This window comes from Phoenix dactylifera, chromosome 9, assembly GCF_009389715.1.
Source record: "Phoenix dactylifera cultivar Barhee BC4 chromosome 9, palm_55x_up_171113_PBpolish2nd_filt_p, whole genome shotgun sequence".
NCBI lineage: Eukaryota > Viridiplantae > Streptophyta > Magnoliopsida > Arecales > Arecaceae > Phoenix > Phoenix dactylifera.
The window spans coordinates 11824373-11845309 of NC_052400.1; the positions used below are offsets into that span (position 1 = coordinate 11824373).

Below are 20937 nucleotides of genomic sequence, written 5' to 3' on the forward strand. Positions count from 1 at the left end.
GGGGGCATGGTTTGAACCGCATAGGACAAGACGCCATAAGATTGAGATCAAAATGTGGCCAGATTTAGAGTACTAACTTTTTATAATAATAGTAGGGCGGATCTCCGATCTGCCGGCTACCAACTTTTTGGATTTCTACATGCACCATTGACACTAAGCTGAAATTTTAATTAATATAATATTATAATTATATTATTTAATTAACCGGTCATGCATCAATATAATAGTATTTTTTTGGTCTTTCTCGATTGGAGTTGGGGCCGATGAACAGTGGAAGAGACGTATTTATTCTAGGACGGGACGGGTGTGCAGTAGTTGTTAATGATGATTTTTTGTACAAATTCTCCTAGCTAGTTACTTGCATCCTTTGCTGAAAACGAACATAAGAATTTATTAAGGACTGCATCCCGCTATGATGTAAGCTCTTTGTTTCTGTCACTGCTTCACAGCACACTCGACATTTGAGGATCTTCCAGTGTTTTCTCGAGGAATTTGGATAGTTTGGTCTCAAAAAGTTTGTTTGTTCTTTTTTTTTGGGGAAGCCACGTCAGTCGTTATAGCTAATTTTCTTTTGGTAGATGGTTATGGCGTCCCCATCAATGTCTTTACCTTCTTTACTTTCAAATCCTCTCTAATGGGTCATTCCCATCTACCTCAGCCACTCATCAGGATGTGCTGAAGCTACCACCACCTTCTAGTCTAGTAGTTCCTAATTAACTGGACAAAAAAAATTGTAGTTAGGGCCTGTTTGGTATTTCAGTAAGAATACTCTGATAAAAATCGTGCTTGTCGGCCTACCCAGCCCATGGGCCTAGCTTAAAACCCGCTTGCGGGCCTGATAGTTTGCAGGACAAAAAATAAATCTATAGCGATCTTTTTGTTCCCATAGATTTCGGGTTGCAGGGATATTGGATGGATACAGCCCAACAAAAGAAATAGGATAAAGACAAATAACAAAAAAGAGAAGGTGGAAGAAAAATAACCAGGATAAAAAAAAATACTTTTTTTAAAAAAAATGAGCTACACAAGTTGATTTCTACTCAAATTCAATACCTACTAAAAAGATAAAGATGAAAGTTAGAATAAGACTTATCATTACTAAAAGATAAGAATAAAACTCATGACTACTAAAAGAAAAAGATAAGACTTATCACTACTAAAAGATAAGTATGTTAGTAGAATAAAACTAGGGATAGAATCCCGGATAATCAATGATTCTTAACACCCACTTCATCCCATTCCTGTTGGATTTTTCAAAGAGACCCTGGCAACGTTCTTTATAAAATAATAATAATAATAATAAAAGTGGGTCCAGCTTAGAGAGTGCTGTTATAATTTGGTTAAATAATGTAAACGCAACACTGCTAGTTTGGTCCTCTGTTTCCCTTTTCTTTTCTGGAACAGCTAGTAGCAGAATCCTATATTATAATAGTAGAAGGTAGTTGCAGCTGGCATTAGGATTCTCACACAAATAACATTAGGATTCTTCTTAGACCAGGATCGAGTTTGATGAACGTGGCGTTGATTCATGCAGGATACCAACCTCTCTGTCAACTGCACGTAAACTGCTCCCATCTCCGAAACGTATTGCTGTAATTAGCACCTAAGCAGCTCCAACAGAGGCATCGCCTCATAGTATAGCTTATACCGACTGGAACTGCCCTCTCCTCACCCTGCACCTAAAGAGAGCTTGATGGCAAATTCCAAATAGAGTAGTTGCTGTAACCATTCTTCCGCCATGGCACAGGGCACACCTGATGGTCTGTGCAAATGGCAGCATGACCGATGACACGCCGCACCTGCTCCACCTTGCAGTTCTACTTCTTCCTCCATGGATTTTCTTTTGTTTCCAGCACCTTATCAGGAGCTCTCTTTAGATGCAATGGCTTTAATCTTGCAGGGAAAATCTTCAAGTCTATATGAAGTTCGAGTCTCCTTTCTCTTCTAACCTTTGTTCCAACAGAAACAACAAGAAGTGGGGAATTAGACTCTCCCTTCTCTTCTTTTCTAGAGCACTAGCCCGAACATCAGGCCTGGGTTCGAGCAATTCCCTGTATTTGGAGATTTGTATCAACCACTCTGATGGCAAGTGTAGGAGTTGTCTCCGTTTGCTGTACCCTGAACACAATAAAGTGAGTCCATCCTGATTATGGAGGCACACCCGATTGAGAACTTGGAGGTTTGTTCATGACAACGATATATTTCAAAAATTAATCCAGTATCCACCTAGTCACTAGATTATACAGCACAAGACATATCTCCAGCATCCTAAACAAGTACACTGAAGAGATTGCAAGTAATTTCTACCATTTACCCTGTTCATTAGAAGGATTCAAGTGATTTGATTACATGAGATTTACTCGAGTATATTGTTAGTAAGTCATGCAACAACCAGAAGTAAACAGGTGAACAATGAATCATCTACTTTGAAAAGGGAGGCTGCCGCAATAATTATCGGAGCCTGTAACAAAGCGTAATGTTGTTTGTGATAAATTGTACAGACATGGCATCGAGATCTACCAGAAAATTCTTAACTCCCTTCACTTCCAAAGTGTGTCCGTGCTGAGCTCGGCTCACCAATGGATACTGATGCTAGTGTCTTGCTAGCCCATGACTTTGCATTCATTGCGCCTTTGCTTCTTTTGCATGGATTCAGCCTGCAGAAAACCTGCTTGGCTTGCACAAAATATGCCTGGGAACAGTCCCACAAGCTCATTAAGCTTGCATGCCTCGTGCATCTCCACCATGCATTAAGCTTCGAAAGAAGAAAGTAGAGTAACCTCAAAAGCAGAAAAAAGGTAGCCAGCGCGAGGTATGTATTTTGCTGTAGCAACTTCTCCGGTGTCCTTGACCAAGAATATGGACAGTTTTTGCGATTTGTTTCTTCCACGAACTCGACAAGGCTTGATGAGCCAACAGTTACTTCCAGTGAGCTTGGATCCAGTGATTCAGGCTTAATGCCTAGAACAAGTCAAATGCACATTAAATGTATCATCATTCTAAAGAAGGAAAAGGATGCTGGAAATGTATGCCAGACTTTTGTATTCTACTGCATTATCAACTTTTTTTGATGGAATACTGCATTATCAGCTTGCAGTTATCCATTCTTCCATTTAAATAAAATGGTTTTGGATAGCTCCTGTTATCTGAATATGTATCATTCAAGATGTGGATTTTAACTTTAGACAGCCTTGCAGATTTTGAGGATTGTTAGTTCACACATGACTGAAATAGGCAAGTGTGCTTAAGAAATGGTCTCAAACATGTCAGGCTGCACTTTGCTGGTCATCTAATTTCTGTCACTTGATGTTTTTTTGACTGTTTTCTAGATAAGGCTAGCTGGTTTCTTTTCCTGTTAGATAATGTAGACTCTTGTCTGTTTCATTATCTCCCAGCTACAGGACATAGCCTAATTTTCTTATTGCTCTGCATCTTTCTTTCTTTCTTCTCCTTTTTTTAAAAGCCTTTCTGTGCCAGTTTCTAAAGTTTCTGATATCTACTAGTAATTAATCAAATAATCAATAAGCTTGAGCAGAATATCATGTCTAGATTTCCAATTTGACCAAAGAGACCAGTTGAATCATGGTCAATAGGAATACAAAGTGGAGTTACAGTAGTGAACTTCACCTTTAAGGTGGAGAAAAAAGTTATCTTGATTTCCTGCAAAGCTGTTATAAAGCTTTATTTTAACAGTTACTCTCTTCCCAGCATGCAGTTGCTAGCATTTATCGGGATGATTAGAGATCAATAAAAGATGCTTCTGACGGTCATCTCAAATCCTCTAGTTGTGAAACAATCAACATAAGTGAAAACTTTGGCATTGCAAACTATCGAAAAGGTTCATAAATAGCGAGCGATGACAGGTGCCTGCGGAGGCATGCGCTTTAAATGGAAATCCAGGTTTAACCTCTAAAGCACACCAATGGTCTAGCCTGTAAGTTTTGCTATACTCAGTACGTATCAGGATTTTCGAAAAAAAATGCTGCGGTCAGGGATTCCTTACATTTCTTTTGCTCTCGAAATGTCAATAACAATGGTGGGTTGCACATGATAAGGGAAGATATCTAGTTTACTGAAAAATGGCCAAAGGCAAAGAACAAAAACATAAATGTCATATGAACATATTCATGATCGGGACCTAACATATATGTTAAATTTCAACAGCAAACCAGTTGAATGGAAAACTTCTAGGATAAAGTTCCCTTCGACGCTGACCTTATAATAGATACCAATCATAATGAACAATGGATACAAAAATTCAAAAATAGTCAGAATGCAAATTACCTGTAATATCACTGTAGAAAGCTACAAGAGAATTGGTGCGTCGCGATCCATGATACTGTACCCGATAGGTACAATTCATAATAAAGAGGGTTGGAAACCCACGGACACCATACCTTGAGAGTATGCTGCAATTACATCCGTCAGTCATCTATGAGGATTCTATGTCCCTATAAATCCAAGCCTACAGACAGATTGCAGTGCACACCTTCGCCCGATTAAAGATTCTTCAACTGCAAAATGACGAACAGTGGGGTACAAGGAAGACAGTACATCGAAGCTTGGTCGGAATATTTTTGAGAAAGGACACCAAGAAGCATAAAATAGCACAGCCACAGAGGCCCCTTGCATGCTGTAAATTAGTTGTAATGCTCTTGACAACGCATGCTCACCCCCCTAAAAAAGTTCACCCCATAAGCAATGCATCACTGCATCAGAGTTCTATATAGAATGAAAGCACAATGCTATCCACCAATATATCATGCTTATCTTTACCCTACTTATTAAAAAGATCACCAAATCAAATTATAAAGAGAACAGGAAGAACAACAAAACCTGCTGACCAAATATGGTGTCACAACATGAACACCCAAAGTCTGTAACTATCCTGAATTGGTAACCCTTGGAATAAGAAACAGTCATGATATGGATCATTTAAACCACATCATCCTCACAGCAATCCAAAATATTGTAACTGATTTTGATGCTCCCAATAGTTCATATATTGAACACCATATGTTATTACTTGTCTAATGATTATAGTTATGTAAATGCATTTTGAAGAACATGAGACATCTAACTCCAATTTTGCAGTTCGAAACAAGCTAGTCATGAACTAAAACATTGAATCTTATAATAATTTTTCTCTCTGGCCAGATCAGAGTAGCCCAAAATAATTTAAAAATCAATTGTCTCCTCAAGTCATTACTAAAGTGAGGATTGTGATTATATCTCCATTGACTATCCCTTCAGAATGGAGGTGGGACTTCCAATAAATCAAAAATGTAATCCCCCAACTACATCAGCAAAATATATCTCTTACCTCCCATTCTTATCCTTTTACCAGTGAACACAAAGCTGTTGCTAAAGAGGCATTTATTAAAGAATATGGATGGCCACTGATATAAGATCCTAGAAAGAATGGAAATTAGCATATTATTACATGTGAGCTCATGAAATCTGTCAGCCTGTTAGATCACATGGTGACAGGCACTCTGACACACTGTGAACCAACTCTAATGGAGATGTTAGACTTTCTAAATATCTCAAATTGCAAGTTCATTAAACACAGAGTCTAGCCAGAACTAGCTTGCCAAACCTACTAAAATAGAGCAACATGTGGTTGGGTTTTCAGTTACGATATGAGTAGCATGTGAGCAGAAATTAGTTGAAAAAAAGAGCGATAGTGCAAGTATAGAGTTGAATGCCTGAATACAGATTAACTGAGAGCACATTCTGCAAAGAATGACATGGAAGAGATCATGAGGAACACTATGCAATGCATGAATGTGGTACCAGTAGTGTGTCCCTTGAGGCAAGAGTAGCGAACGTGGATCACAGAAAGATGAGCGCAAAGAAAGAATCAACTATATTATGTAAAAAGACCATAAAAAATAATAAAAAGAAATAAAACTTTGGTCTTGATGCCACAGTCAGACAATTTTCAGATAAAACAAAGGAATAAAGCAACTACTATCCACTGGGCATCAGAATATCTACTTCATCGTGTTATGAAGTGAAGCAACCACACAAAAGTAAAAGAGTATCTACTTCATCGTCAGAATTTTCAGGTTGATCCTATGACCCAAGGGATTCTATGATGCATAATATGTGTGTAGAACTTATGATCCTAACTGATCCCAATCCATGGACGAGATTCACATCATTTGCGGTTTCGATCCGACAGTAAGGTCCAAACTGTGGATAACTAACAGCATAAGATACCTGTTATCTGGATATCACCTTTTCCTTGAACGTGAATGGAAATTCTCACTCGCAATCATAATTATTGACTATTCTTGACCAGCTTTATGAGCCCTTCTACATCAATAATCCTTTAAAGGTTAAAACAGTTAATACTAGAACAAATTGCATTTCCTTTTTTGTTGCAGATGTCCATACCATCCCAGCAGTCTCTCGGCCAACTGTCCTTAAACCACACAATGACCACACTTCCTCTAATGTACAAATTCCTTATCCCAGCATTCCTACTTTTACCATGTATCAACCTATCTAAGATTCTCAAATTCTGAGTAATCTGATGCTCTTTATTACTCAACATTTTGAACCATACAGAATTTTTAGTCTTTGCCTGATCCCCCCATCCCAACCAAAATAAAATAAAAAAAACATGCTTCTATGAGAAAGATCCCACCACATTACCCTAAAATTTTTGCAACATTGTTAAACATCAAGCGTACATTTCTATAGTAAAATGACTGCGGATCCACATAATCACCTCAACCACACCCACGAATCGTAACCAATCCGTCATTTTCTCCATACATAAGCCCCATCTTGGCCATTAAACTATCGTACCATTTGGCTATTCTCTTACATCTTTCTTCCTTCGAGAAAAGCTCCTCCTCATTTCTGAGTCTTCACTGGTCGCTCCTTCCCTCAAGCCGCCCGGCCATAAAAATATCATCTTTTGTTCTTTAAAATCTAATGTACTAATCATCCCAACAATTCAAACTATTTGCAGAAAAAAAGCAATAAGTACGAGATTGCATCATTCCATGGACGAGGGATGTGACCATATGCATGAAATCCCAATTCTTTCCAAAATTATGTAGCAAATTGGGCCTAATTTCTCTCCATAAGATACAAAGGACGCATGGAACTGGAGCAGAAGCTAAATTCTGAGACGTCACCTCGATGACGCTGCTCGAATGCTCATTGTGGGCCGGAAAATCCACGGCAGTGCACGAATTCCGATGCCCGAGGATCGAGTCGCCGGCCGAGACCCTGGGGCAGAGGCCCTCCGTCGGCGGCGCACCGCAGGCGTGGCCTCCCGGCAGCGACGCCGCTCCAAGCAGGAGAAGAAACCCCGCCGTCCAAACCCTCGTTCCCATGGTTCCTAGCGCAGAGGCTCAGAGAAGGCAAGCAGGAGAAAAGAAATCCTTCGATCGAGGGTTTGGATGAGAGAAGAGAAAGGAGACGAGGAGGAACGCACGGCCTATAGTTCGTAGCTCTCGTCGCCATTCATGGCGGAGAGAGAGAAAGGGGAGCACTATTTCTGCTTCACTTTTAATGTCTCTCGTCTTCCAACCAAGTGGCGAGCGAAGACGAGGCCCAGCCCTGGATATAAGAGTTAGGTCGGTGTGGCCTTGGAGCAATTGGGAGGAGGACCAGGTCATGTTAGGCGCAAGGTGGTCATCTGGCCCTCTTGGATGTGGGAGGGTGAGGCTGGTCAAGGTTGGGTTGGAAAATTATTAATTTGGTTCAAGTTGAAGGCTTCATTGATCTGGGAGGGTGAGGTTGGTAAGTATAGGTTGGAAAATCTTAGCCTGATTTAAATCGGATATGGTTCTGGTTGAAGAATCCACAGATGTATGTGGCCTGCCACTTCGGAGATATCCTGTGGGCCGATGAGGAGGAGTTGTCGAGAGCACTCCAAGACTTGTTGTTCTTTAATTTTATTGGATATATCCGTACTCAAATCGTATAAAGTGCCCGTTTTAGCAAAGAAAAAAAAAACCCACATGTGGGAGGCTTAGGTTGATCAAGTTTGGGTTGGAGTATGTTTAAGCTTCCAGTCTCTTGTAATGCTGGCTTTATTCCTCAATAATAGTTGGATAAATTCAAGGATTCTACCACGGATGGAATCATTTCTGACCTTGAGCTCTTAGAGAGATGTGGGTTGGCTAGGTCATGGCCATGTAGCCTTTCTTAGCATCTGACCCAAAATGGGATTTTTATGTTTTTCTAATTCTCAAATCAAAGTAATTGAGGGTAGAACAAGGACAATTTATCAAGGGGTAGGATACGTTTAAAGAAAAGATTGTGACACCCCCATATAAAGATTCTAATATCTCTGCCATGTCACCCATAATTTAAGGGCAGGGTGTAATTTGAAAAAGTTATCATTATATCTCTTTTAGAATCCATTTATTGTTTGACCTTGGAATGGGCCCCGCGACCATTTTAATTGTGTCGGGCCTTGCGAGTCCAACTCGAGACTAATCTAACCCCAAACGTGGCCCAACAAGATCCATTGTACTCTGGATACACTAGACATGATATATTACTTCAAAATATTATTTATGTAGACAAATATATAGGATAATGGACTGCAAAGAGTGTTAACCATCAACATGTCACTTTTAATCACTACAGCAGGGCTATAGTACCAGGGAGTGGGAATTCTACCAATAGTGTTTGCTGTTTGGTGATTAGCGTTTGGGGCATCTCTCTTTGTAACAGGGGTTAAGGGAGCCAAATAAAAGAAGATGATTCAAGGCAGCCTAATTATTAATCGGGTGTATTTTTGCGATAATGGTATTGCGATAATACATACAATCCCTCCATTTGTTTAGCATATTTATTTTTTAAATCTTGCTAGTGTCATTATGATGAAAAAAAAGTCGTTCGACATCAACTCTTCCATATTTTGACTACAAAAACATCTGGCCTGCCGGATTCAAACCGGCGACCTAAGGATTTAGGTCGTTTACTACCCGACTATGGTTCTCCACTCTACCGAGCTAAAGTCGGCCTGGCAAAATTTTGTATTTTTTTTCTGTTTAATCATAATTTTCGCTTTGGTAGTTTTTGCAGCAACAACAAGATCCAGCCTGAGAGAAACAGCTGACAATTGTTGTCCCAAGAAAATGTTTGTAGAAATGACATGATGCACCTCACAAACAGGAGTCATGTAAGTTCATTTTATCTAGCATAGATCTGAGAATGTTAGTATCAGATTCTGTGACATATCTCAGCTTCAACAGTTTTAGCATGTTAAATAATAGAATCGGGTCAGTCCATCCCTCTGTAAGACATCCTAATTTTGAAGTGCATATATCATGGACTTGGGTTTTATTCCCTTTTTGGTTTGGGTTTTAGGGGCTTTATGCCCGAGTTATCCCGGATAAATAGCCGAACGGGCTATGAAGGGCTGGTATGGCTGAGATCCCTGAGACCCCGCCCGCGACCAAAACCCAGGCCTTTTGCGGGCCTTGGGACTCTTCTACTCCTCACCCTCGATTGACCGTCCTCTCTACCCACCCGGAGTTGTTGTTATTCAGGCTAACGTAAAGAATATGGAATAAAATTATGCATGATGTGCTGGGATTATTACAATATGCAGTTAGATTAATACGCATTAATGGAAGAAACGAGATTCCCAGTGACAGATTTAACCTTGTGGTAATCAGTAAACTTTATATTAATCTTGCCTATCGGGTGAGCAAGCTTAAATATCTTTTCTAACATCTTGGTACCTCACTGCCAAATCATTTCATGTACATGAGATACCATGAACGCAGCTAATTCGTGGTCCGTTTAGAGATCAAAAAAAATAAAGACAATTAGGTATTAGCTTACAAATTATATTTATCTCTCACATCGACGACTGAGATGAGCAATATAATGGTATGGATGCATAGAAAGAAACACTGCAGCAAAAGAGGATGCAATTTAAAAAGGAATAAATAATAGAGTTGAATAACAGGTCGGTGATAAGGAATAAAGAATATACTTAAAACAGTGGGTTTTTGGTCATAACGAGTACATATGTTACAGCATCATTCATTTATTTCTTGATCGTTTTAAAAATAGTAATAATCACTTGCAAACCTTCATCATCATATCCTTACACTAACCTTTTCGCTGACAAAAACTGAACGTACCCTTTGCTCTCCAAGCTGCTCTTTCTTAATTACATGATCTATGGAGACCTTGCGGTTCCACAGTAGTATGAGGTCTCCATTCTTCCTTCTTCCAACTCTTGTGGATACCCCTTTATGATGTGGCTTTATGACAATTACCATCCATGAAGTAATTGGATACCATATACCATGTGAAAAACAAAATATGGTGAATCCTATCTATTTCTGTTGTTTCTTGAAGAAGGGCTTCTGACAAATTAGCAGTTTCTCATTGCTGTTATTGTCAAGCTCCAACATGCGTGCATCCCATCTTAACTGTGTTATAACAGATCGAGCTGCTTCGATGAGAGGAGCTGTATCATGAAGTAATACCCAACCCTGCATACAGGCAAGCAAGCAACAGCTTTTGAATCAAAGTAGCACAAGAGCAATGATACTTATATCTTACTGGTTTTGTGTTATACTATAATGACTCGAGTCAAGATATAAGCAAGTATCTTGGAGATGCCGAGCAGTTTGAACTTAAAGGATTAAGTTCTTTGCATTCTATAGGTACTCTAAAATTCAATGAATTTTGATTCTTGAATAGAATATGGATCCACTGCTTTTGTCCTTCTTCTGTGAAAAAGAGTATTTCTGACCTCTTAAACTACAAAACAAAGGGAAAAAGAAAAGGTACACAGAGCAAAGGAATGAGCCAAATCTCTTGTGAAAGGATACGATAAAGTACAAAAATCCAATTCAGGCACGCAACTATGTCCATGCATAATATTGTTGATGCCCATTGGGTATTAGATTGCGCTATAGGGCAACCACAAGGTGCAGGGAATCAACCAAAGCATGTCCGATGAAGAAGAGTGAATGAAATGTTGTGATAACACTGTAGTCTAGATCTCGTAGATAGCTATAAAAATGTCTTGAAAAATGAAAAATCATTAATACAAGTATAATTTGCTTAATCTAGTAAGAAGGCCAAGACAAACTTCAATAGCTGTGTCTTGTGGTATCTTCGCTAAAGTAGCTGCTGCCCTTATAAGGATTCAAACCAACCACTAAGCACATTTGAACAAAAATACAGACTCTGTTGAATGATAAAACATGAATCCCACAGAAAACTTCCCAGATCTATACTTGCAGACTGAATTAAAGCCAAACACTTCCAAACTTTAATAGCAATAGCCAATTCTTAAAGATGGCTGTTAAGTCCTTAAATGAAATATAATCTCTGCAGAACTAGGGAAGATCTCTATAAAAAAATTTCTGAAACTATCCGGCCAAATCCACCTAATACAAGCAAAACTCGGCAACACTCAAATAACAATCCAGTTTCTGCAATGACTGTAAAATCCTTAAAAATTTTGCATCCTCCTCCAATCTAGAACCAAACACTGCTTTTGATAGGCTGAACTGGCAAGCTTATATTTCAGATCTTTGCTTGAGGCTAACTGCATCTTCCAGTCCTTTACATGGGAAATTATTTCAAACTCATCTTATCAGCAGCTCCACAACAGAAATAACCTAATAAGATCTGAAGCAAGTTCTCTGAGTTGCTGTTGCAGTTGTGCTAATACAATAAAACATCTTGTTAAATCTATTCTAAAAACCTTTTCTCCTTGCATTGCAGTTCAACTCTAACTCCAGCCTTAACTATGAATAGACTGATAAAGTTACTCCGTACTAAGCTGTATTTGGTAAAACTTACTGTTAGATGAAACCGTCATATAATTACGACTCTCCAATATATTTCATACTTAAAACATAAAATTATTGAGTATTCAATGCCACAAAATGATATAAGATAACCTTAATAGAATTGGAGATGATCAGTACACAGCATCGAATGATGTGAAGATATTTCGGAGATATGTGAAATACTTTTGACCTTCAAATAGAAATTTCTCCAAAGGCACAGAGGACAATAATTGGCAGTGAACCCATGGATATGGGTGGCATTACGAGAACAAATTTGGACCAGCCCCCTCCAAGTTAAGAATTCACTCTTGCTAACCAAAATATTAACCCAGGATCCTAACCCGCATCGAGACCTAGCATATATTATAATTCTCATCGTGACTGGGCAGGCTCGAACCCACTAATGGGCATTGGATTTTCACCTTTATTTTCACATTTACATTGAATGATAATTCTAACAAAAAAGTAGAATGAATAATGTTTGAAACTTAGTAATTGTTTTTAGCAAAGTTTACCATCTGGGTACTAGAACCCATGCCAGTACCATCCTAGTACAGTATTAGTATGCCTGGTATGGGCGTCGATTTGGTGTACCAACATTCGATATGGCCCCCATACTATGTTCCAACATGGTACCAGTTTGGTATGGTATGGTCAGTATGTACCAGTACCGACCGATATGGCATACCATGACTTCTTAGTACTTGTATTCACACATAACACTTCCTCGTTCCTTGTGCATACAACAATATTTGTGCAGCTCAGGGAATGTTTAGATGTGATGGACAATATAGTTTTCTTCTCCTTCATAGCTGGCTGTATGAAGATATCAATTGCACATCAAAACATTGTCACTAACATATAAGAGGTCCATATGAAACTTTGTTAAAGAATATCATACCTCGGGTCTGAGAATACGATCTACCTCCAAGAATATATCAATCATGGAACACCTGTCTTGTTGATTGGTCTCAAGTGTTAGCAATCCTTCAGCATGCACCATATCATATGTTCTTGGATATGTTGGAAATGCTTCACACCTATCATAGATAAGAATTCATAAGTAAATTTTCATATGTATTTTTCTAAAGGATAAGATGAACAAAGAAATGGTAAAACAGGTAATTATCAAAAAAATGCCAAGTAAACATCAAAAAGTTAAAAGAGTAACTCCATAATATTAATATCCACATTCTAGTCAAAACATCTCGGTGTTGAAAAGCCTAAGTACAGCTACATGAACTATCATTATGAACATTTGAGTCTTAAAAGATAAGAAGCTGGATGACTTACAAAGACAAAAGGGAAGATCAATGTATAGTTAAAAAAGTTAAATGAGGGAAACAGTCGAGGTGGCGGCTTAACTGCAGAAAAAATCAGGAGAAGGTCCAGTAGCTAGATATTTTAATCAGAAGAGTGGATCACTGAGCATGCATTTGGGTTTACCAACAAAATCATGAATTCCATGAATCTACATCTTTCTTAAGAGAACAACTTATGACTTTATACATCTGAGTGTTTGATTCTGCAGCAAAAATCCAAAATATTCTAAAACAACAGAATATTCTATTTTGAGTATAATATTCAACGTTCTTGATTCTCCCTCTATACCATCTCATATTGTTTTTCTTTTTGAGCCTCCCCCTTTTAGCAACCAAAACATCTCCTAAAAATCTCAACAATCAAAAAAAAATTGTCAAGTCATGTAAAATGATATAATCATGCTTTTAATGTTAGAGACCCCCAAAGGCAACCTATGGGGAAAAGAATGATTTTTACCCCAGGAAGATCCACATTTAGGTGGAGATATAAGAAATGAAATGCTTATGCAAACCATTGCTTGACCATCAGTCAACAAGAATAAAAGGGAAAAAAAATATACTGCAAAGTTGTCAGCCAATAAAAGCAGACATGCATACCAATCATGATGAACACCAATGAATCCCCTATCAAAGATAAGAGGAAGGTAGTTGGGACCACTTGTGGGAACTACATTCATAACCCATGCAGTCTTCCCAGCATCCAATAAAGCAGCATTAAAGCTGCCAAATCGAGCATTCATGTCTAGTACATTTCTGAGCATGTTGAAGGGTGGGGAAGGATCTTCATCACCAGGTCTCTTTGGATGATCTGAGAATATCAGCGGTGAAAGAAGAGTCCAATAATTATGAACCACAGACTTCCAGTTCAATGCATCCTCTGCAAAGTCCCATGACTGTAAGCCTGATGAAGGAAAAACATGAGTTAACAGACTGAAAAGTGAAAAGGAAATTCAATTTCTAACAATGATTTTTCATAATGCAGGCATGACAGTAAAATAATTAGTGATCACATGGGTATGCATATTATTTTGGTGAATATGATTATACCATAGATATCAAGTTCAGTGGAGTTTAATGTAGCTCGAGAAGGCCATGGTGTCCGGTATTCAATAGGAAGCCATCTCTGACTTCCGGTTCCTGCTATGCAAGGATTGAGTGGTTGGTAATATGGAGACTCAAGATCGTGAATTCTGTCACAGACAGGAGGTCCAGATTTCCTAGAGATGTTTTCATCAAATCAAGATAAATTAGGCAACATTCAAACCACATGTATTGAGACAGATGACTGCTCTTATTGCATGAGATATAATCCGACAGCAGAGAGAAAAACCTAATTCATAAAGAAGGGGATTGCATACCGAGAACTATAACATTTCTTCTTGGTAGTCTTTTTCCATACAATTGTCTCCTCTTGTTGTGACATCATATCCCAGCAGAGCTTCTCAGCAGAATCATGAATAAGTGACCACTTCTTCTGATTATCTTTATCATGCAGTAATCTTTGAGTATTTGTAAGTGAGGTCCAGATAAAGTAACCTCCAGGCCTTAAGAGTCTGTCAACCTCAATCAAGAAAATACCATCTGTAACAGCATCATAGGAGCAAGTTAGCAACTAAATGGATCGGCAAAACGGTGAAAAGCGCGTACTTAAATTTCAAGTGTATGGCCAATAATAGGAAATCCAGCTTCACTCACCACCCATCTTCCCCAACCACCCCCCGACCCGAAAACCAACAGGCCCCAAAAAAATGGAGATGTGCGTCTAGTTTTTGACGTAGTTTATAGCTCTCTGATATAAATAATTTAATTACAACAGTCAGCAATAATTAATAGAACATCAGCTGCTGGAGAAGTGAAACAAGTAGACAATTCAAAACTAAGAAAATGATCACAATATATACATACATACATACATTGTGATCATTTTTTTAGTTTTGAATTGTCTACTTGTTTCACTTCTCGAGCACCTGATGTCCTATTAATTATACCGACTGTTGTAATTAAATTATTTATATCAAAGAGCTATATATATATATATTACAGCTATCTAATTGGAATGGGTGCCCTTCAAATAAGAATGATGACTATAAAAATGCTTCAGTATAACCTTTCATCCAAGCAGCACCCTGGAACCTTATGCTTGCAAAGGACTTCATTTTCCAGTGCTGGCAGAGTTGATGGCATCGCATAATAAAGATTGCCATCCACAGAACTTATATTGTGCATTTACACTTGAGTAGGGTAGTCTCTTTAGGTTTTCGCATCCTTCTTGCTAGAAGAGTGTAGAAGCAGCACACCCAATTTGGGGAATATGTTGCTTCTACAACATCATCACCAATTCTAAAGGTTGTTAATCATTTTGTCATTTCTTAGCAAGAAAAAGAAAAGACTATGATGAAATGTGACGCTTAAAGTGTTTTTTTCCAAGCACATATATACAACAGAATATATACATTAAAGATGTTAGAAAGATGATAGATGGATTGGTACACAACATTTTGCCTTCCAAACCCAATTACCCACTTAACCCAGGAATTACTCCACCATGTAGGGTGGAGTAATTTATCGCAGCGTAAAGAGGGGTAGGAGCAAGTTAACAAATTTACTCCAGGTTAACTGATTCCACTTCCAAATGAAGCCTTAATAGAACAATTTAAGGTAGGTAGAATACTGAATGAAGTCTGTAATATGTCACAATTCTGAGGTCACTAACCAGGCAAATATCATTGCCCAGGGCTAGATGGAAGAGAATAAAAGCAGATGCTGGGACCACTCATAAATCATGAAAGAAAAAGTGTAGCTGCAATAATACCACTGCAAGAACACCTAGATAATTTTTTATATATATTTCCTGATTTTCCTTCTAGTTTTGATGTTCAACAATGATGAAAACGAACAGGCTCAAGGCTTCAAACATTCATGCAAATTATCAAATTTAGAAGAAGTGGAACTATCTATTTTGCTCTTTCTGTCAAGCATCCCAATCAACTGTTTGGAAATCTACAATAGTAAGATGGTTACTTCATCACATTAAATTCCATATATTTTTACACAGACACACACAGAGTGGGGAGAGAGGGGGAGAGAGTATCCTATATACATTTGCAGTAGCCTATAGAATGCAGGGAGGAATCGAACTTCTCCTGGATTCTCAACTGACTGAATCCTAGATTTGCCATATCATTTATTCTTTACTGGAAGAAGAGACCGAGCAACTATATGCTGTTCAAAAGCATATTCCGATGTAACAACAAAATGTACATCAGATAGGTCGTCAAATTTCTCTCATAGGTCATCATTACAAACTTAATGAGGCATGGTGCACACAGCACAAGAGACATAATACAAAGGTAGACATCAAGATTTAGCTTCATATCATTAATACAAGGTTAACTACAGTTGGGGCAAGAGGAGGTCCAGATTTGGGTTGGATACTGGGATTAGGAGCAAATCATCAAATAAAAACGACAGTATCAACTAAAAACTACCATAGCTGACATCCTCTTGGATGGGAGGAAAATGAGGGGGGAAGGTTGAGACCTAGGTAATGGAGTCTTATCACATTGGATGGAGTTGGTTGTTCTCAAAAATGATTCACTTGATACTTTTCGAAAGACTAACTAGTGATCAATTATAGTTGGCAACCAAGATTTCTAGAGTCGAAATCTTCAACATGACTATACTCTTGAATTTTGGGTTCCTCATCCCCTGCCATTATTCTGATCTTGTCTGCCTCTTCAGGTGACTATATTGGTTGACAAAGAATGCAAAATCCAGCATTTACATAAAATAGTAGTCAAATGAGATAATTAAACAAAACCAAGTGTCCTTCCCTGCTACTGATCATATTAGCAAATTTTCCCATATCATGGGTGACATTATTCTTGACTCTACACTTGTCCAACTTAAACATCAATTCTCTGGAACCTAATTCCTATATTCTAACAGGAATACTTCTGAATACGATTTGACATCAGAATTTGTCCTGTAATAAACTAAATGGCTATTTTGATCACAGAGTATTTTCAATCACTTACGTTTCATAATCATGTAGCTGACTCTATAAAAAACATCTGGTCAAGCTTGGTTAATTAAGAATATTGTGGCCCAGATACATTGTGGAAAGAGTAAATAGGAGATATGTACAATCAACCAAGAATAGTAAATTCAGAGCAATTATATAATTTAGTACAAACCTTTCTTCTCCCAGTCAATCTCACATCTTGCACAATGCACAATATCAAAAGAGAGGTATGGATATGGCAACTGTTTTGATGCAAAAGAACCGATCATAGCAGGCATGCCTCTTTCAAGAGTAATTTGGACTTGACTACCAAAGCGCTCATAGTTGGCAATACACATAGTCAGCAACTGTCTGGAGAAGAGGTGTGCCCCAAAGCTACCAAAGCCGCACCCTATATCTAAGACAGTTCTAATCTGCAAGATTATAGTTAAAAGTAATCCACTTGATATTGTATATATAGATGAGTAATAAAGAAAATTAGATAATTTCCTAAGATTGATGGTTCATGCATTTGAGGATGAACCTTGCTGGAATCCAAAACTACATCTAAATTTAAGCAGCTACAGAAAGGATCAATTATAAAGAAACGTTTCATGTTAAGCATAAAACAGAAACACATAAGAAAATTGTTCAATTAACTGACCTTGGTTCAAGAAATAGTGTTCAGTCCAATTTACATAGAAGTTTCTTGTTGAGGTCTAGAACCAGTTTCAATCTTAACAGAGATTGTCTCAGAAACAATTAAAGTCAAAATTAGCAAAGTCAAGATTTTGGAAATATAATCTGAGGTTTGTCTCATGAAACCATGACGCCAAGCGCAAAACCATAAATATTTGTGCAGTGCGGAACACTGAAATAGACTGGATGAGTTTTCATTCTAAAGAAAATTTCACCAGAGATATTATACACATTAACAAAACATACAATATCAAATGATGAATGTATCTATAATTAAGATAATGTTATAGACGATTAAATCATTAACAGTAATAGTATTATTTGCATATCATGTAAATGTCATCTTGGAAACATAAAAAGGGTGTACAAGTGCATGAGGCTCCTGCCACTGTGTTTGGGAAGGGTCACATATATCCAACATTACCACCATATGCAAAAAGGCTATTTCCATATTTCAAATTCATGATATCTAGGTCATAATAGAGCAACTTTATCGTTGCACTAAGACCTACCCTCACCTTTGAAATTTAAAAAGTTGCAAATTCATGAAAAGGATTAATTTTAGAACCAAAAATAAAATTATAAGGAGAAAATTGAGAGATGTAGGAGGCTTTGGAAAATAAATGGATAGAAAAAAAAACAAGAATAGAAGAAAAATCCGGAGAACAAGGACACAAGGCAATGATCATTCTGAGAAAAATCATGAAAATTTGCATCTCCAGTAAATATGTACATTTTTTTTCCTAGAAATCTCATAAAAGGGTATCATCTAAGAAGAAAAGAGCAGTATTGTCAAGGGAAAATTAAATAGGTTATGTTGACTTCATTTTCTTCACAAATGGGTAGAATCAAAATTAATCACCGATCAAAATCAAGGTGGGTAAAACAAGGTCTTTGGTTTTTGATGACAAATAATTTCATTAGCTCATGGCAATTGAAGTTGTAATAATCATCACAGACAGATAGCATGCACTGAGGAATTGTTATAGTGATAGTTTGATCCCAAGGAGCCATAAATATAAGATTACAACATCAAATACCTGACTGCTTTCAAAATTGAGAAATAAATGAGGTTAACAGAAAGAAAAAGAGTTCGTGTGATCTATAAAGGAAGTGCAAAATCACACTGTACTTCAGAACAATCTGAAAGCATGAAACGTAAACTACAAACTAGAATCCAGTCCAAAGTATAGCCCATCAAATCTCTTTCTCATATAATTTTAATATTTTCCCACACAATGTAATATCATCAGAATAACATAATTAGAGTCAAAAAAAGAATTGCTGCATAACATTTGTACAGTACTTAATTAAGTTAAGCAAGCACCATTTAAAAAGTACCATTATCATAAATTCAAACTAGTTTCAGTAAATTAGCTTTTTGATAAATTCTAATATTCTTTCTGCTCTTTACTTTCCATTATAAGCATATACAAACTGAATATCTTGATTATGTTCAAGGACCAAACAGTGACCTGTGAATGGAAAAATTGTACTCACCCCTGCTTCATTAAAATTAGACTCATTTTTCAGCCCAATCATCTCTGCTATCTGATGTGAATAATCTTCTACTCCATCAACCATAAGGGAGTCCGAGCGAAACGAGATCTGCTCTTCTTCCACCATCATCCTGCAATCCAACAGCTCTTATGCCAGAACTGTCAAATATAACATAAAAACAAGCTAATTAAGAAAACAATAGAGCCACTGAACCTCTTTGTCAAGCTCCCAGAGGAGAACTCGAGCCCGGTGATCTTCACATTCTCCTTCCAAATGAAGTTTCTCCCACTCGGCCATCTAATGGGAATTCTATAATTCCTCGGCGGCAGAACTAAACAGCCATGTTCCTTGGCAGACTCCCGAACACACTGGCGCTCATACTCCATTGTTCCATCTGGATCTCCGGCATCCAAACTCTCCGAAACATTGCAGTAACATGGGACATAATCCTCATACTCAGATGAGCAGAATTCAAGCTCCCTCAACTTGGCGGAACCAAGCGACAGCTCACCGATCTCCGAGAGGTCCAAGACAAGCAGCTCCTGCAGACGGCGGTGGCCCCGGTTGATGGGAACCTGAGACAAGGTGGAGATGGATATGGTCCAATAAAGGGAGCCGAGGAGGGCAAGCACCATGACAAGGGCCAAGCCTAGCTTGACGAAGGGAAGCCCTGTTCCCTGCCGGCTCTGACAAGCTCCGGCCTCGTGCCCGAAACCATTCTCAGCAAAATCCTTCGAGTAATCCTGATTGAATGGGTCTCGGTCGGAGATGCCAGTGATCCGCCCACTGCCGGTGGACCACCGGGAAAGCGGCCTCGACATCGCCCACACTGCCTGCCCCAATGCTAATTCACCAGAAGACCAAATCAAACACCTTCGAATCAAATCTAAGCAAATTAAAGGAGACACCTTTCCTGCCCCCAAGACAAAAACAAGTATGGAAGGAGAAGAGCGTTGTTGGAAAAAGAGAGGTTGGCCTTCAACTTGGCCACGAAAGGGTCCCCGTAAATGTCGATATCACAGTAACAAAAGAGAAACAAAGGAGGGAACTTTTTCCAAAGGGAGATCTTTGTGGTTCAGTTCCGATTCAGTAAAGTGCAGAACATGGCATTGGAGGCTGGATTTCTTATCATTCTATGAAGCTCCGCCGGACCTACCAGTAGATCATTAAAATTTAGAACACCAAGATGAGACTTTTAGAAGAAAAAGGGAAAAAGAACGCATATGGGCGGTCGAGAAAGATCGAAAACATATCCCACAAATCCCAGCTTTCTCAAGGGAAGAATCTCAGGAGCTCATCAAAACCAGAGCGGCATTGCTTCATAGCCTCTGTTTCAATTCAAAGGTCTCACCTTCGTCCTTGAATCTCTATTATTTCTTCTCTTCTTCTCTTCTTCTATTGAAAGAGATGGCAAGAGAGGAAGAATCCGCGTTTTCTCCCACCGCCGCGCTGCTATTGCCTTCACTCGCTCGTGAGGCTGGATTCCATTGCCCAACTGGATCCCCGTAGCAGCAAATAATGTAAAAAAAAAAATAATAATACTTTCAACTACAGAAAGGCTGCCAAGTTAACCACAGGGTTAAAAAAACTCGGACTGTTTTGGATGCATTGC

The 20937-nt window shown here is 38.3% G+C and overlaps 2 protein-coding genes across 4 annotated transcripts; both read right to left on the reverse strand.

The window, feature by feature from the left end:
• Positions 1-2290: 2290 nt before the first annotated feature.
• On the reverse strand, positions 2291-7628 carry LOC103701769 (5'-adenylylsulfate reductase-like 4). Its single transcript, XM_008783939.4, has 4 exons — positions 7155-7628; positions 4490-4677; positions 4285-4409; positions 2291-2961 (listed from the first exon to the last, which is right to left on the reverse strand). The coding sequence occupies exons 1-4, from the start codon at positions 7353-7355 to the stop codon at positions 2531-2533; spliced, it is 945 nt and encodes a 314-aa protein (XP_008782161.2). The 5' UTR covers positions 7356-7628; the 3' UTR covers positions 2291-2530.
• A 2329-nt stretch (positions 7629-9957) lies between these two features.
• LOC103701770 (probable pectin methyltransferase QUA2) lies at positions 9958-20937 on the reverse strand. 3 transcript variants are annotated; one of them, XM_039130035.1, is made up of 9 exons: positions 20677-20937; positions 19539-20477; positions 19326-19455; positions 17320-17560; positions 14482-14704; positions 14171-14340; positions 13721-14024; positions 12703-12841; positions 10495-12617 (listed from the first exon to the last, which is right to left on the reverse strand). In XM_039130035.1, exons 2-9 carry the CDS (start codon positions 20144-20146, stop codon positions 12456-12458), a joined length of 1977 nt encoding a protein of 658 aa, XP_038985963.1. In that variant the 5' UTR covers positions 20147-20477; positions 20677-20937; the 3' UTR covers positions 10495-12455. The 3 variants fall into 3 exon arrangements, with proteins under 3 accessions (XP_038985964.1, XP_038985963.1, XP_038985962.1); XM_039130036.1 differs by lacking the exon at positions 10495-12617 and adding an exon at positions 9958-10487 and having other exon boundaries at positions 19539-20932; XM_039130034.1 differs by having other exon boundaries at positions 19539-20937.

Coding starts and splice junctions, on each gene's coding strand:
- LOC103701770 (XM_039130035.1), bottom strand. CDS start 20,146: ATGTCGAGGCCGCTTTCCCGGTGGTCCACCGGCAGTGGGCGGATCACT. Junction 19,456..19,538: donor TCTGGGAGCTTGACAAAGAG/GTTCAGTGGCTC, acceptor GTTGGATTGCAG/GATGATGGTGGAAGAAGAGC. Junction 17,561..19,325: donor CTAATTTTAATGAAGCAGGG/GTGAGTACAATT, acceptor ATAATCTTGCAG/ATTAGAACTGTCTTAGATAT.
- LOC103701769 (XM_008783939.4), bottom strand. CDS start 7,355: ATGGGAACGAGGGTTTGGACGGCGGGGTTTCTTCTCCTGCTTGGAGCG. Junction 4,678..7,154: donor ATTCGAGCAGCGTCATCGAG/GTGACGTCTCAG, acceptor GAACTTTTTTAG/GGGGGTGAGCATGCGTTGTC. Junction 2,962..4,284: donor TTTCTACAGTGATATTACAG/GTAATTTGCATT, acceptor GACTTGTTCTAG/GCATTAAGCCTGAATCACTG.